This window comes from Myotis myotis, unplaced genomic scaffold (assembly GCF_014108235.1).
Source record: "Myotis myotis isolate mMyoMyo1 unplaced genomic scaffold, mMyoMyo1.p scaffold_m19_p_2, whole genome shotgun sequence".
Lineage (NCBI taxonomy): Eukaryota > Metazoa > Chordata > Mammalia > Chiroptera > Vespertilionidae > Myotis > Myotis myotis.
Genome location: NW_023416324.1, coordinates 205,209,266 through 205,225,792, shown reverse-complemented (window position 1 = coordinate 205,225,792; position 16,527 = coordinate 205,209,266). Strand labels below are relative to the sequence as shown.

The following is a 16,527-nucleotide window of genomic DNA, read 5'->3' as shown; positions in this document are numbered from 1 at the left end:
GTTTACCTATGCCGCCATCTTAGTTTCTCCAGAGAGGCAATCATTGATTGGTTGCCTCCTGCACGCCCCCTACTGGGGATCGAGCCCACAACCCAGACATGTGCCCTTGACTGGAATCAAACCCAGGACCCTTCAGCTCCCAGGCGGATGCTCTATCCAATGAGCCAAACCAGCTAGGTCTGAATAAGAGCATTGTCACGCTTTACCTATGGAATGCTTACTTCTATAGCAGTAATACTCTGGTATGACAAAGGAATTAAACAGCTGCTCTGCAACTTTTTGCAAGGGCATTCGTTCGTTCATTCACTCAAATATCTATTTTTTTTAAAAAAAATACTTTTATTAATTTCAGAGAGGAAGGGAGAGGGGGAGAGAGTTAGAAACACCAATGATGAAAGAATCATTTCATTGATCGGCTGCCTCCTGTACCCCGCCCACTTGGGATCGAGCCCGCAACCCAGGCATGTGCCCTTGCCGGGAATCGAACCAGGCTGACGCTCTGTCCACTGAGCCAAACCAGCCAGGGCCACTCAAAAGTCTGTTAAGTGAACAAGAGACATTCTGGCTACATAAATGGGAGCCCCCGGGCACAGACACGTTGCAAGCGACTTAAAAACCCATCTTTGCAAAACCGAGAGTTAAGCCACAAACTAGAAGATGTCACCAGCGAGGCCAGCCGGGCTGACCACGAAAGCAAGAGTAAACGGAAGCTGTCTTTCGCCCACGTTTCTCCCCAGAAGTATACTGTTTGCGGGAAGCAAGCACTTCGCTCCTGGGCCGGGCTCGAACCCGCAGACGGTGGAGGATGAGGACGCGTGTGGCACGCAGCGGCTCCAAAAGACACCCTTGATTCCCGTAGAGCCCGCGGGGCGGCGGACCGGCCTCCCTAGGGCCCGGCACCTCCCGGTTCCCCTCCGCACCCCTAAACGTGCGCCCGACCTTGAGCGACGGCTCCTGGGAAGCCGCGACTCCGCCCCCTGACGGCGGCGCGCAGCCCGAGCGCGGGCCCGGAACGGAACTGTCCCCGGAACCCGAGTGCGCGCCCAGCGTTTCCGGGGAAGGAGGACCCAGAAGGACCAACGCGCGGCGGCACCGGCGGCCGGGACGGAAGCGATGGCGGTGGCCGTGGGGTTCTGCGGGTCGCGGCTCTGGCGCGCTGTCCCCGGTGGCGGCGCTGGCTGGAGTGAGTTTTAGCGGCCGGGGGACGGGCAGCGAGGCTTAGAGGATGGTGTCTGCCCAGACTGGGCCGGAGGCGGGTCCCTTGAGGTCCGCGGGGTCGAGGCGGAGAAGGCTCTAAGCCCCGGTTGCGGCGGCCGCCCCCTCGGGGCGGGAGGGTGCAGATCCCTGGGCGTCCGGGCGTCGCGCGGGCCGGAGGGGGGTCGCTGGAGGAGCTTGGGGAGCCGCTGGAAAGGAGCCCACGTCCCGGTGCAGCGTGTCCTTGTTCCCCGTTGCAATACTCGCCTCGCCTTGCCAAGCCCTGCTATTTGGGGTTTTTAAAATAAACTGGCATTTCTCGCCCAGATACGGACAGTTTTGGCGCGCGACCTCGGGCTCCGGTCCCCAGGACCTTGTCAGAGCGACAGCTTGGCTCGCCCCCCCCAACGGCGGCTCTGGTTTTGGCCCCGTTTCCTGGTCCCTGTTTGCCCCGCATGGTGACCCACGGGCGGGAGCTGGGGGTCCGGCGGGGCCGGGGCTGGTGGGCGCCTCCATGATTAATACCGGGAGCGGTTCTGTTGCGTCCCGTGAATTCCCTCGTTGGAGGAAGATGGTGAGGCGGGAGGAGGACAGGGCTGCAGTCTTCATTTCTCCCGCGTCCTCATCCGTCGGAATTTCCACGCAGGACGCATAGCCACATCCACGGCGTCCCAGCTGTCGCCGGCCGCGCTGATAGAGATGCAGAACGACGTCTTCAACCGGGAGAAAGGCCGGCAGTCATCGCTGACGCCCCGGACCGAGAAGATCGAGGTTCGGCTCGTGGGGAGAACGGACCCTGGCACCACATTCGTGATGAATAAAAACGTGTCCACGCCCTACAGTTGTGCGATGCGTAAGTGCCGAGTCGGGGCGCCGCTGTCACCGCTGTCACCGCTGTCACCGCTGTCACCGTGTTGACCGAAGCGGTGCGGGCGGAGGGGATGCTGACGGCTCTGCAGGCCCCGGGAAGGCCTCCTCTGTCGGGCACCTGGCGGTCCGCCCACTGTGGCTCCAGCTCTTGGGGGTCCTGTGGGTCCCCACAGGTCGGTCCTGTCATGCACAGGTTGTGCTAAGACTTGTTTGAATCTGGCTGAGGCTAGGGCGCTATACTTGTTTCTGGTAGAAGAGGGCGGACCTGAAAACATTGTTGCTATTAGCGTGTCCCTTTTATTTTTATTTATGTATGTATTTAAATTTTATTGATTTCAGAGAGGAAAGGAGAAGGGGGGCAGAGAGATAGAAACATCCATGATGAGAGCGATGCATTGATCGGCTGCCTCCTGCACGCCCCACACCGGGGATCAAGCCAAAGGACACCGGGCATGTGCCCTGACGGAGAATCGAACCGTGACCTCCTGGTTCATAGGTTGACGCTCAACCACCGAGCCACACTGGTCCGGCTAGCTTGTCCCTTTTGGGTGACAAGTCACCATGAGGGCCTCAGGAAAGCATTGGGGGTGGGGGGACTGCCCTGGCGGCAGTGACAGCTGTTTGGGCTTCTTGGCTTTTCTAGTCCTCAGAGGCTAACTTCAGTGACCTCCTTAGCACTTGCCCCTTGGGGTGCGGCCTTTCTCTTTACCTTTGCATGCATGTGGTAAAGGTGAGCGTGGAAATGCCCTTGGGTGGATGCGATTGGGGTAAACATGTTTGTCGTGTTCACATCGGAAGGGGGAAGCTGCACCGCGTGAGACTTGGTGTGGCAACGAAGGGAACGGGACGCTGTGTTTATTTTTGATCAGAATGCTGTACAGTAGCTTTGGTAGAACTGGTGGTACTTAAATTTAGAAAGCCCCCACCCCAAATAGATACACACCCATGTGCTCACTCCTGTGTGTGACTAGCTGCGTTGTTCAAACTTTTGGAAAAATTCGATGATGACTCCATTCAAGTGACCTCAGTTGTCTGCTTAGGTGGGCCCCTAAAGTGTACACTCTGTGTTTGTTTACTCTGGCATTTGAATTAGTATTTATGATCATTGTTTACTTACTTGTTTTTTGAGCATTTATTGACCCTCTGCTATGTGATAGGTGTTAGGATTACAGAGGAGGATATGAGAAGCTCAGGCCCTTAAGGAGCTTTATTCACATGAAGTAGAGATGAATGAAGCTTCTGAACACCACTCAGCATGACCCCTGCCCTGAGGCTGCTTGTCATTCATACCTTCTGTGTGCCAGTGAAGTTACGCTGAGTACCCTGTACATTTCAGGCCTGGTGCTAGGCTCTGGGCATACTGATGGGTGAGCAAGAGTAGACACGGTCCCTGCCTTATGGCATTGATGTGGTGGATGATAATTTAGACCCTGTAGTGTGACCACTTTTTTGAGTAGCTGTGTATTCGAAAACCATCTAATTAGGGAAATAAGAGAGAGTTTGGGAGCAAGACCCCAAACACACCTAGAACCGATTTACTGTGAAAGTAATAGTTATACATTTTTCCTTCTAAGTTGTGTGTGCATATACCCGAATGTATCCATGCTGCTGCTCTCTGAATATTTCAGTGTAGCTCTTGGAAAATCGTTTTATTAATTAATGATTGACAAGTTAATTTCAAACTTGACTCAGCCTTAATGAGTTTTGTACATGGTTTGGATATATTGGGTGGGTTGGATAGTATTTTTTATTGGTTACAGATGTAATATATAATACTTTTATGTCCAAAAAAAAAAGACAGCTTGCAGAATCTTGCCTTTTATTGTTATATTTTGTAATGTAGCACTTAAACGTGTAGTTTCTCACTTTGAATTTTGTTAGATTTTAACCTTCAATCTATTTTAAATTTCTAGATTTAAGTGAGTGGTACTGCAAGAAGTCCATTCTGGCTCTTGTGGACGGACAGCCATGGGACATGTATAAGCCTTTGACCAAGTCCTGTGAAATTCAGTTTCTTACTTTCAAAGATCGTGATCCAGGAGAAGTTAATAAGGTATTTCTGTTTCCATATTCTCTTTCCCCCTCCCTCACACCCAATGTTTTTCTTCTCCTTTTTAGGAAAATCTATTTTCTGTGGAATATGAAATGTGCCCATATAGCCAAGGTCAAATGTAATGTACCAGATTGTGTTTTACTTGTTAGGTTAGGCATTTTCATAGTTTAGATAATACCAGTAGCATCCATTTCTCTGTATTTTGATTGGAGGAAATGATATGGCATGCCTTTTACATTTATGTCTTTGTTCAATTGACACTTACTGATCACCCTCTATATAGTGAGTATTTTATTCCCATGCTACTGCTGGAATGCAGCCTTTGACCATCTTCTCTGGATTATTTCAAGAACTTTTTAACTCTCTGCCTTCAACCCCCTACTCCTCCCCCCCCCCTTTTTTTTAAATAATAAAGCCTTCTTTATAGTCCTATAAGAGTTTTATTAAGTGACATGACTAATGTTCATGTCACTTACCCCTAAAGAACTTGCCTATATGACTGTTCACATGACTTTCCAGGAACTGACTTGTGTGATCTGACCTCAGGCTACCTTCGAGCCTCACCTCCCACTGCGTCTTTCCACTTCCTCTTTGCTCCGGCTACACTAGAGGACTTGGCCGTAATTTATCCTGTGCTATCCGGCTTGCCTTTGTTGATGCTCTTCCTTCAAATCTGAGTATTTTCTTTCCTCCTGATTAAAATCCTGTTTATCTTTTAAAATGCCACCTGCTTTGTAGAACCTCCTTAGCTGCTTGTTGTTGGAATTAATCTCTTTCCTCTAGAACCTCACAACACTTGGCTAATGTCTCTAGATATAATATTTTAATTTAAATTCTAGGTACAAAATTAAATTTAATTTGGCTTGTGAAGACAGGGATCATGTCCGTATGGGACTCTGTTCCTAACTGGCATATAGTAGGTATTTAATAATATTTATTGAAATGAAATACATAAATGAGAAAATGACAGACAATAGTATTTGCCAACATTGAATATGTATTATGTATCAGGTACTGTCTTAGATGATTTGTAGGTATTAACTCATTTAATCCTCATAAAAATCCTGTAAAATAGGTGCTATTATCCCTATTTTCCAGATAAATAAACCGAGACAAAGAGTGGTTCACTCGCTTGACCAAGGTTACCTGTTTAGGAAGTGGTGGAGCCTGGATTTGAACCCAAGCATTCTATCTCTGTTGTTCACCAGGCATTACAAACATTTATGTCACATAGACGAGGAAGTACATTTCGCTACTTGCCTTCAAGGCCCGTGTTTATACTTTTAGTGTGTGTAATGTGGTTGTGTGGAATACGTTCTGGAGCAGCCTGCCACACAGCCAGGTGAGCCCACTCTTGTCCTCGGATGTGGAAAAGGGCTGATAAAAGTCCAGTGCTCAGCTATAGTAGTGCTTGTATGGGGCATAAGGTGGGCAGGTGTGTGGGACTCATGCCTCTCTTTACGACTCTGACAAGTTCATTGCATGGTACTGTATGAGGCTGTCTGGATCAAAGAGTGCTGGCAAAATGAGGTTGCTTTGCTATCAATATGTTTAATGTGAGTGATGTACATGATGTTAGGTGTAGGATAGGAATCATAAATAACACCAGAAAGTTGAGTTTTCCCTCCATATTTATATATGTTATAGACAGGTATATATTAATATATTTATTTTACTTTAGCATGTGTTTATTAACAGATTAACTTTATCCTGGGTGAAAAGTAAAGTTACTACCAGAAAATAAAACTATTGGTTGATAAACATAGTGTCTGATATCTTGCACAGAAACATTGCTAACAACACGAAGTTGGTGTTTTATCCTTTTGTGGTTTTAGTTTGGCACAGATAATGTTATGGACTGATGGTCATTATTGCTATGTGCTGAGGATGGACAGATATTTGAGAAATGTTTCCTAAGTCAAGAGTCAACCTAAATGTTAATGTTGAATAGATCTCAGTGAATCTTTGTACACTTATTTTTCTAGGCTTATTGGCGGTCTTGTGCCATGATGATGGGCTGTGTGATAGAGAGGGCATTCAAAGACGAATACTTGGTCAGTTTGGTCAGAGCTCCAGAAGTGCCTGGTAATGTACACATATAAATATAAATATACTTTTTGTAATCTTTGAATATTTTGGTACCTATCTTTGCTGTTGTACAGAGTTCATTTATAATTTTTACCTAGTATAAATTACCATCATACCTATATTTCATTTATTGTGGGCAACAAAATCCATCCTAATTATGGAAGTCAATAATGTAATAGAATTAGAGGAGAATGTTTCTCTTGAATGTGAATTTCATGTAATTTAATTGTCTCTGTGTTTATTTCTTACCACTTGAAGCATTTATTTCCAAGTTGACATGTGGAGGATGAGGAAATGGGAGTATAAATAGACTTCTGGAGAAAGCTACAGTTGTACTGTGTCACTAGAAAAGGCCACGACTTTGGAACTTTGGAGAGGGCCATCATTTTGGGGAGATGAAAGAGTTTATATTTTTTGTAATTTTGCTAAAACTAGGATTTTGCAATAGTATGTGTACTAGGATCACATTTTTAAAACATGTAGAAGTGTGTACAACCAAAAATATTTGAAAATCTCAATAATGATTTTAAGTACAAAACTAGTTAATTTTCTGGATGGGGGAAAGTTGGTAGAACTCTGGCAAGCGCCTGGGATACTGGTAACATTTTTATAATTTGTAGAGTTGGGAGAGATTGCTAACCCTTCATTTTATGGTTAAAATATTCAGTTGTTGCAAATTGGTAACTTTCTACCCTAACAGATCTGACTTTGCTTTTTATTTTGGTTGGATCTACAGTGATTGCTGGAGCCTTCTGCTATGATGTAGTTTTGGATAAGAGGCTTGACGAGTGGATGCCAACAAGAGTAAGTATACCCTTTGGAGCATTAACGTTAGAGTCTGTGCTTTTCTTTGGTAGAATGACTCCTATGTTTTGTTGAATGGTACTGCAAACTGAGGGTATTTAAAGGAAAGGATCTATCTATCTATCTATCTATCTACCTACCTATCTAATGTTATCGCTATTTCAGTGAATTTAAGATAGAGACATATGAACAAAGGCACTCACAACAGCATGGTCAGTTGTGTGGAAGCTTTATGTTCTGCTTGACCTTTGCTTCTAATGCTGTCTTCCTTGTACTGTGTCTACTGCTCCTTAAAATAGTGGTTTTCAAGATGACCAGAATATAAAATATAGAAGATCAACTCCCTTGGGTGATGTGTGGTGGGGGGCCTAGAGCCTTAAACTTGGATGCCCACAGTACAGTTTGGTATATTTTGCACAGGGCTAATGATAGCATTATGTTTTCTAGTGAAACTTTCTGAATCACATAAAAAATTTTTCCATATGCATTTAAAAAGCTTAATTTTACTCATCATGTAAACAGATTTTTGTATCTTACTATTTACTAGCATTCCTACTCGTTATATCATTTTAATATTTATGAGGTTATTTCATTTGAATGAAATTGTTAACATTTCTTATAGGATTATCTTTAATAATTATTATACAGGCTGATATCTTAATTACGAATAAATTGCAAGTTTTATGGTTTATAGAGTTGGGAGAAATTGCTATCCCTATATTTCATGATCCAAATACTTAATTATTGTAAATTAATAACTTCCTTTCCTGACAAATTTGATTTGCTTTTGTTTTAGTTGTATTTACAATATTAAACATATAATTTAGTTAATTTGCTTTGTGTTGAAACTAGAGGCCCGATGCACGAAGATTCGTGCAAGAATAGGCCTTCCTTCCCCTGCCTGCCGATACCGGCTTCCCTCTGGCACCTGGGACCAGGACCTTCACTCTGGCCAGAGCTGCCTTATTCCTTCGCTCTGGCCCTGCCGCCCTCCTGTAGCTTTCTCCATCCCCCGCACCCCTCACCTCATAGCAGACGTCCTGCTCGGCCCTGGCTGCTCAGTGCCTGTGCACTGCCCAGAGGCCTGGAGTGGGTAGGGCTGGGCAGAACGCCCGTGTCCTGGGCTGGCCGCTGTTATCTTTGTCGCATCAATTTGCATATTCCCTCCTTATTGGCTGTGGGTGCTGCCATCTTTGTTGCAGAGTAATGGTCAATTTACATATTCCGTCTTTATTAGATAGGATACTTTTAAGTAAATAGTTACAAATGTTAATACTTTTCATCTTTAAGGAGAACCTACGTTCTTTCACAAAAGATGCTAATACTTTAATTTATAAAGACCTCCCATTTGAAACTCTGGAAGTTGATGCAAAAGTGGCATTAGAAATATTTCAATACAACAGGTAAGTGTTGGCTTTCTTTAAAGCAAAATTAAACCTCCCAAAGTTATATGTAATGAAGAAAATTCAGTTCTTAAGAATTTTTATATTCTTGCCTTGGCCCGTGTGGTTCAACAGTTAGAACATTGGCCTGTGCACTGAAGGGTCGATGGTTTGATTCGTAGTCAAGTCCCAGCCCCTTATGTGGAAGGTGACAGTGGAAGGCAACCAATGATACGTCTCTCTCACATTGATATTTCTCTCTCCCCTCTCCCCTCTTCTTTCTCCCCTCCCCCCTCTCCCCCTTGAAAATAAATGAAAAAATATCCTCGGATGAGGATTGGAAAAAAAAATTTTTTTTATATTCTCAAAAGCTGAATATAAAAATTCAGGAAAAAAAGTCTAAAAGCAAATTTTGTTGGAAAAAAATAAAAAAATTGAGCTTATAATAGTCATGAAAGCCTCCTTGGCATTTTTCAGAATGATATGCCACAAGAGTATTCTTCCATAAGACATTAATTGCTGAAAAACATATACTGAATTCAGAGAACAGAGGCATAAAAAATTTACTGTAAACCTTCCCAAAGTGGATATAGAAAACAATAATTTTCAAATGTATTAACCTGTGGAACTCTTTCTAAAGCATTTTCTAGCATATTCTGGAACCAGTGTATTTATAAACCAGTACTAATACACTATTTTAACTGAATGAGAGTAAAAATAATACTACAGAACCAAACCACCATTGATTCTCTAAGAAATTACTTGGATTATCAGAACATATCAGATCACCATGCCAAAATTCTAGGGTCATGCTACCCAATAGAAATATAATGTGAGCTGCCCTAGTCGGTTTGGCTTAGTGGATAGAGCATCGGCCTGTGGACTGAAGGGTCCCAGGTTCTATTCCAGTCAAGGGCACACACTTGCCTGGGTTGTGAACTCAGTCCCAGTTGGGGGCGTGCAGGAGGCAGCCAATCAATGGTTCTCTCTCATCATTGATGTTTCTATATCTCTCCCTCTCCCTTCGTCTCTGAAATCAATAAAAAAAATATACATTTTAAAAAAATATATAATGTGAGCTATCTTTAAATTTTCTAGAGACTACATTAAAAAAAGTTAAAAAGGGTGAAGTTAATTTTAATCATACATTTTATTTAAAATATTTAAAATGTTATCATCTCCACATTAAAAATGGTAATGATATTTTATATTCTCCTTTTCATACTAAGTCTTCAGAATCTGGTGAATCTGAGGCACATTCAGTTAGAACTGATTACATGTAAGTGTTCCATAGCTACCTTAGTGGACGGCACTGTTGGCTTTCATGCCATGTACATTAGGATTTGCCTTTCCCATAATCAGCTGCCAGTCTAGCAGAGGCGTGCAGGACTTTGGTAAGTTAACTGAATGTGTGAGGGAGGAAGAGAGGGAGGAGATGGTTTTGGGGTAAGTTTGAGAGATCAGAAGAGTTTTGAATAGCTCATGTGTCAGTGATCGGGCTTGACTTTGGCTCCCAGGGGACAGGGGAGTCTCTTAGAGGTGGGTTGGGAGGCATAAGTATGCAAGGGAATTGGCTCCCTCAGTGATGCTTGGGACCCTGGCAGAAGGGGTGTGGCAGTAGGTGGACTGTAAACCATTCTAAATGTAAACCGTTCTCTCAAAAACTGGCTGAGGAGAAGGAGAAAGGGTTTCTTTAAACTCCTTTTTGTATTTTTTTAAAAAAATATATTTTTATTGATTTCAGAGAAGAAGTGGGAGGGAGAGAGAGAGAAACATAAATGATGAGAGAGAATCATTGATCACTGGGGGTCGATGTGCAACCTGGGCATGTGCACCGACCGGGAATCAAACCCTTGATCTTCTGGTTCAACCACTGAGCCATGCTTGCTGGGGTCCTTTTTGTATTTTTATAATTAAATTTTTGTTGTTGTTGTTGTTGCTGCTTTTCAGGTATAAAGTAGATCTCATAGAAGAGAAAGCATCTCAGAATCCTGAGAGAATAGTTAAGCTGCACAGGTAAGTAAAAATAGAAAAATTGGCTGCTATGCTAATTTATAGTAAGGTTAGCTTTATTGCTACCTGAATGTAGTATACAACTAAAAAAGATGAACTTGTGTCCTGTTTTGTTACTCTCATTACCTTATTTTATTGCTTTGTTCGTTGTTTAGATATAGTAGTAATTGGGAGTTTTAAATTATTTTCAGAAACAGTTGTGGTTTCTGTTCCTCATTTTATTTTTATTTCTGCATCTCAAGGGTTGAAAACCATTGCTAAAAATGTAATTTTTAAGAGATAATTTTGAAGTTGAGCAAAATATTCATAATTATGAATTGCACATGATAATCTGATTAATTAGTTACTACTTATATATATTAAGTAAGTTAAACTGGAATGTGCTTTCCGACTGGGGGATGAGAGAGGTAAGACAACGCATTATGCAAACTCATTTCATGGTCAGCGACTGTTTACTCAACCCTCAAACCCTTGATTTGGACTTAACTTTTTCCTCTAGAAAACTCCTCTTTGTTTCTAAACTCTGCTGCAGTGAATTGTAAGCATGTAGGCTGTCCGTTTCAGACAGTGGATCCACTTAACAGCATGATGTGCTTAGTGACCTTAAAAATCTCTAGTTATATCAGTGCTAATCTAGAAGAAGGTTCACTTAACTTTAAGTTTAGCCTCTTCACTTGAGATTTTTATGTCATGGCTATTGGAGCCTGAATCGAGACATGTAGAATGCTCTTGGTTAGGGACATAGCAGCAAAGAGAATGGATAGATTCCCCCCCCCCCCCCCCCAATGTTTTGTAAATCATTTGATTTTGAGGTTTTATTTGTTTTTAAAATCAAATCAGATTTGGTGACTTCATTGATGTCACTGAAGGTCCTCTTATTCCAAGAACAAGTATTTGTTCCCAGTTTGAAGTGTCAGCGGTTCACAATCTGCAGGCCACCGGGTCAAGTCTTGTACGAAGATTCCAGGGTCTCTCTTTACCTGTTCACTTAAGAGTAAGTAAAGTGAAAGTTTCAGGTCATCCAATTTGGGTATGGGTGTAATTCTAGTCTTGATTTTTATACCAATATGAAGGACATAACATTTTAATTTTCATTAAATTGTGTGATGATATTTTATAAACTCGAGTTTGTGATTTAAAAACAGATAATTCAAGGGAGAAGCATTAATTGGAAAAATGAAACAAATTGAGATAGCATTTAGAATTTTTCAATTTGGTATAGGAGAGGGTGCATGAGGAATATTGGAGTGCACACTGGTAACATCTGGAATGCTTTTTGGCCTTATTTTGGCATGTTCTTCCTAATTTTGATGGTCTATTCATGACCCAAAGCCTATCATATTCCATATTGCTCTAACCCTTGCTAATTCTTTTCTTACATTCCTTGGATATTTATAACATCATTCACTTAATATAATTGACTTAATTTAAATTTATGTGGCTATGAAAAAGCTCCTAGATTTATTGAATTTCGAGTCCCACCTGCGGTTGCCTTGGCAAGGCCAGACCAGCTGATTTCTGGGGCCTTATATGGCCCGAGGGCTGGATGTTCCCCACCCCTGCTGTAAGGTCTCTGCACCAGCTGTTCATTCTGCCTGAGTCAGGCATGGTTTTCCCTTTAAACATACCATTGCTGGTCTTTTCCCCAGAAGGATTGACATGTACATAGTTAGTAATTTTACCTTTTATTGTAAGTTTTAGCAGCTCCTTCACTATGAAGTGGTCACTGGCCCACCCATGTCCCTCAGTAACGCCTTCAACTGACTTAATAAGATTGATGTGGTCGTTACGTACTTTGACAGTTTTTATTAATGAGTTCTGATTAATTCTCTGCTGCATACAATTGTTAAGGATTAAGGAAATTAGCTCTACAATTTTACTGTTGTCTCTTATTTTTACTTGGTCTTGAGGGTGATTTGCTGAATCCTCTAGATTTCAATGTGAAGATGTCACAGTTGGTTCTTAAATGAACTTCTCCTTGTGCTTGATTATGATTTGAAAAATGACCTCTAGCATGTTGAAATTGGCTACTTAAGGAAAGAACCATAATCTATGGCAGCCGTGGGCAAACTACGGCCCGCGTTTGAAATGAATAAAACTAAAAAAAAAAAAGACCGTACCCTTTTATGTAATGATGTTTACTTTGAATTTATATTAGTTCACACAAACACTCCATCCATGCTTTTGTTCCGGCCCTCCGGTCCAGTTTAAGAACCCATTGTGGCCCTCGAGTCAAAAAGTTTGCCCACCCCTGATCTATGGGCAAGTGGGGCAGATTTTTCTTCCCATTATAAGGAATGCTTTCAGTCACGGTAGTGATTAAGAACAGCAGAGGAAGAATGGCATATTCAGGGCTTAAGACTTTTTCTTAAATGCCAAACAAAGCAGCTGTTCTGTATGGTACCTTTTCCCCTACTCTAATCCATGTTTATAAACATTTAGCCTCATTAGTACTGACTTTTTATGTGTTTATTTTGTTTAAAACCTGTATAAAAACTCAGTCCCCACCCTAGCTGGTTTGATTCAGTGGATAGAGTGTCGGCCTATGCTAAGGGGTCCTGGGTTCGATTCTGGTCAAGGGCACATGCCTGGGTTGCGGGCTCGATCCCCAGTATGGGGCATGCAGGAGGCAGCTGATCAATGATTCTCATCATTGATGTTTCTTTCTCTCTCCCTTTCTCTTTGAAATCAATATATATATATATAAAGACTCAGCCCCTTTTATTTTAACTTTACTGATTTATTTTTCATAGTAAATCTTTTCTTTTCAAGGCACATTTTACGATATGGACTAAGCTATTGGAAAGGTCTCGGAAATTGGTAAGTGTTTTTGACAGCCAATGAGTATTCTTCTACAAAGACATATTCATTGAAATTAAGCAACAACAACAAAAAAAGAAAGAGAAAGAAAGAAAAAATTAGTTGTCTCAATAGCTAAAGCAGTTCTGTGGTTGTTTACCCAGCAGTATTTTGGCAAGAGAAAAGTTGTAGTTTGTAATCCTCTTTTGAGTTTGTTTATTAATATTATGGAAATGATACTATAGAACTTGAAGAGAAATAAGAATATTCTATATAGTAGTAATAGTTCTTAAAGGTTGTAATGGTGTTAATTGAATCTTACAGTAATATTTTTGTATACCTAATGAACATTAAGGATTAAGATTTGTCAGATGTATTTTAAAGCTGTCTTGACTATTGACATTAAATATGCAAATATCCTGAAAAACAAATTTAAATACTTGTGTTTTTGTAGTTTATGCTGTCATTACCATTTAGATTTCATAAGTAGGAATGATGATTTTTCTTGACCATTACTGTCCCTATTCATCCTTTCATAGGTTAAGCCTTGATGTTTTACTTAAATTATCTGATAGCTGTCCTGAGTAATCCAGCCGCGTCGCATGAAGCCTTTCCTAGTTCCCCTAATTTTCCATCAAGCTTGCAAACATGCTAATCAGCACACATCAAACTTGTCTTCAAGTTTATTCATTTCTTCTCCACAATTCTTCCATTTGGATTTCATTCCCATTCTCCTTTTTTTTTTTTTTTTAATATATTTTATTGATTTTTTACAGAGAAGAAGGGAGAGGGATATAGAGTTAGAAACATCGATGAGAGAGATTGATCAGTTGCCTCCTGCAAGATACATGCCCTTGACCAGAATCGAACCTGGGACCCTTCAGTCCGCAGGCCGATGCTCTATCCACTGAGCCAAACCGGTTCGGCCCCATTCTCCTTTTGTCTATTTACATCCTACTCATTCTTTAATACCTCACCCAAGTCTCACCTTCTCCATGAAACATTCTCAGAGTACTTGCTTACCAAATATCCATTTGTACAATTTCGGCATGATTATATACCTCCTCATGTTGTTTTCTTCTTGTTTTTGCTAGTGAGTGCATTTACACTCAGTCTTTTAACCCATTCAGGGCTTGTTATGAATGTATAATCCCAAATTTTGAACTTAACATTTGGCACACAGGGGCTTACCCAATAATTATTTATTGATTATTTTTATGATGATGTTTAAACTTAGTTTTTATTAATGAATTTATAGGTAGAACTTATTGTTAGCCATAATGGTTTTGTGTAAAATTTATGTAATTTTGATGAGAGTATATTTGAATGGATGGAATAACTTTGTCTTTTTGGTTGGTTACAATGATTTTAGATGAAGGAAAGAGAAGAAATGAGTGTAAATTAAGGGAAACTCAAGAAGGGATAATAACTGAATACTTTAAAGCAAGAAAAAATGCAGAAAAATAGCAGACACAGGAACCTAGACTATCTAGTAGAAACATTTATTCTGGTTCAGGTTTCTTCTGTCCATTTTACTTGTCTAAAAAGAGTAGGTTAAACATATGATTCATTGATTCAGCTAACATGGACTTATTGAGTGTTTCATGCCAGGACCTGTACAAACAAAAATGAATAAAATCAATTCGCTTTCTCCAAGGAAGTTACTTTAATGTAGTAACTAGACATAAGCAGACAGTTCAGGTGTACCTATGGGGCTCCCACAAAGGAGTGGAACCCAAACCAAACTGGGGGGTTGGTTAAGGAAGGTTCTCAGCAATCAGTGGCTCTTAAGCTGGTTTTAAAGGATGAATAAAAGTGGGCCAGGCGGGTAATTTGCTGGGGGATGCATTGGGGGTGATACTTGTATAGAGGCATGGAGGTAAGGAGAGCATGGTGAATGTAAGAGGAATCTGAATGTACAGGCACATGTAGAGTGGGTGATGATTCCAAAGCAATTTGTTGAAACAGTATATCAAGGGCTCATCTTCCCCGATTAGAATTTTCATTCCCCTCCTAAAGGTGACTTAGCATTTGCATCCCCCTCCTGAAGGTGATTGGGGTCATGAGAATTTTTACAGGAAGTGACCTATTGGCAGCTATTCCTGTTGATTCATTTAAAAGCTCATTCTGAGGGTGGTGTGGAAAGTAGCTGCAACTTAAGTCAGCATGAGGTTCTAAAGTTCAGGCATGGCAGCGAGAATGGCTGTGAAGTTACTAAGGTAGAGTTAGTAGGACTGTTGATTGACTATCAGGTAAGAGAACTGTGGATTCTCCAATGCCCGGCGTGGGCAACTGGGTAGAGCCCTTCATTGACATAGATAATATAATGCAGGAGGTGGAGCAGGTTTTGGGGTGATAAGGAATAGATTAGTCCTGTTTGATGTGTCTGAGTGACATAGAGTAGATATACAGCAGATGGTTTCCTTCATTTTAACGTTTTGTTATAAAGATGAGATGCTGTAGAAACTTAACCATTGTTAGTATCAGTTAGCCTACAGTATAATTGGTTTCTTTATACGTAAAGTCGCAGAACCTATTGACGTCATTAAGTGAGGACTTACTGTATGAACATACAGATACCTTTTAGTACTAAGTCTATAATATTCTATGTTCAAAGTAGACTTATACCTCCCAACAAAATACATTGATTTAAAATACCTTGTCACAGTACTGCTGGTGTTTTTCTTACATAAATGATTATATATATATATATATATTTATTTATTTATTTCTAATGATTCATTTTATAGATGAAACATAAAATGACAAACTGGAGAAGCCTAGCTATAGCCTCAGGTTATATGGTTATATTTTTAATGGAATTGTGCTTTACTTGATCATTTATATTGAGACTTTGGCCTTATAAGTTTTCTTCTCTTTCTACTTAACTTTCAGTAATAATTACTATTGACGGAGACAGGCAAAGGTCATTTTAAGAGAAGGACTATGGAATGATTTTAAATGGTGGGTGAAGGATAAAACGAAAACTGCTTATTAGAAAAGTAAAGCTATTTGTTTTTACAGGTAACTGAAGATCAAACTAAACCTGCAGATGAAAGTGCATCTACCTAGTAGCTTCCTAAAATTTAAACATGTATAGTAAATTAAAATAAAAGTTTTTTTATGTAATATTTGTGTGTGCTCATAAACATCACCTATCTCTTTCTCCCTAAGATTTATACTGATGTTTATTTTTTTCTTTCCCTAAAGAATAAAACAGCTCATGTTGTTCACAATAAAAATTTCACACAGAAATAAGCTGTCCCCTCACAGTCCCCAGATGTAACACTTTGGCCTATTTTCTCCTTCTAGTCTCTTTCTACA

At 41.0% G+C, this 16,527-nt stretch overlaps 1 protein-coding gene across 2 annotated transcripts; it reads left to right on the top strand.

The window, feature by feature from the left end:
* The first annotated feature begins 1,037 nt into the window (after positions 1-1,037).
* Positions 1,038-16,332, top strand: MRPL39 (mitochondrial ribosomal protein L39). Of its 2 annotated transcripts, XM_036350674.1 has the most exons (10): positions 1,038-1,183; positions 1,841-2,047; positions 3,978-4,117; positions 6,103-6,202; positions 6,942-7,009; positions 8,300-8,412; positions 10,342-10,407; positions 11,245-11,398; positions 13,177-13,224; positions 16,228-16,332. In XM_036350674.1, exons 1-10 carry the CDS (start codon positions 1,114-1,116, stop codon positions 16,273-16,275), a joined length of 1,014 nt encoding a protein of 337 aa, XP_036206567.1. In that variant the 5' UTR covers positions 1,038-1,113; the 3' UTR covers positions 16,276-16,332. The 2 variants fall into 2 exon arrangements, with proteins under 2 accessions (XP_036206567.1, XP_036206568.1); XM_036350675.1 differs by lacking the exon at positions 13,177-13,224.
* The last annotated feature ends 195 nt before the right edge of the window (positions 16,333-16,527 follow it).

What these genes read in the sequence shown, in the direction of transcription:
- MRPL39 (XM_036350674.1), top strand. Translation starts at nt 1,114, where the DNA reads ATGGCGGTGGCCGTGGGGTTCTGCGGGTCGCGGCTCTGGCGCGCTGTC. An exon ending in GAAATATTTCAATACAACAG is followed by an intron (nt 8,413 to 10,341) that starts GTAAGTGTTGGC and finishes GCTGCTTTTCAG; the next exon opens with GTATAAAGTAGATCTCATAG. An exon ending in AGAATAGTTAAGCTGCACAG is followed by an intron (nt 10,408 to 11,244) that starts GTAAGTAAAAAT and finishes AAATCAAATCAG; the next exon opens with ATTTGGTGACTTCATTGATG.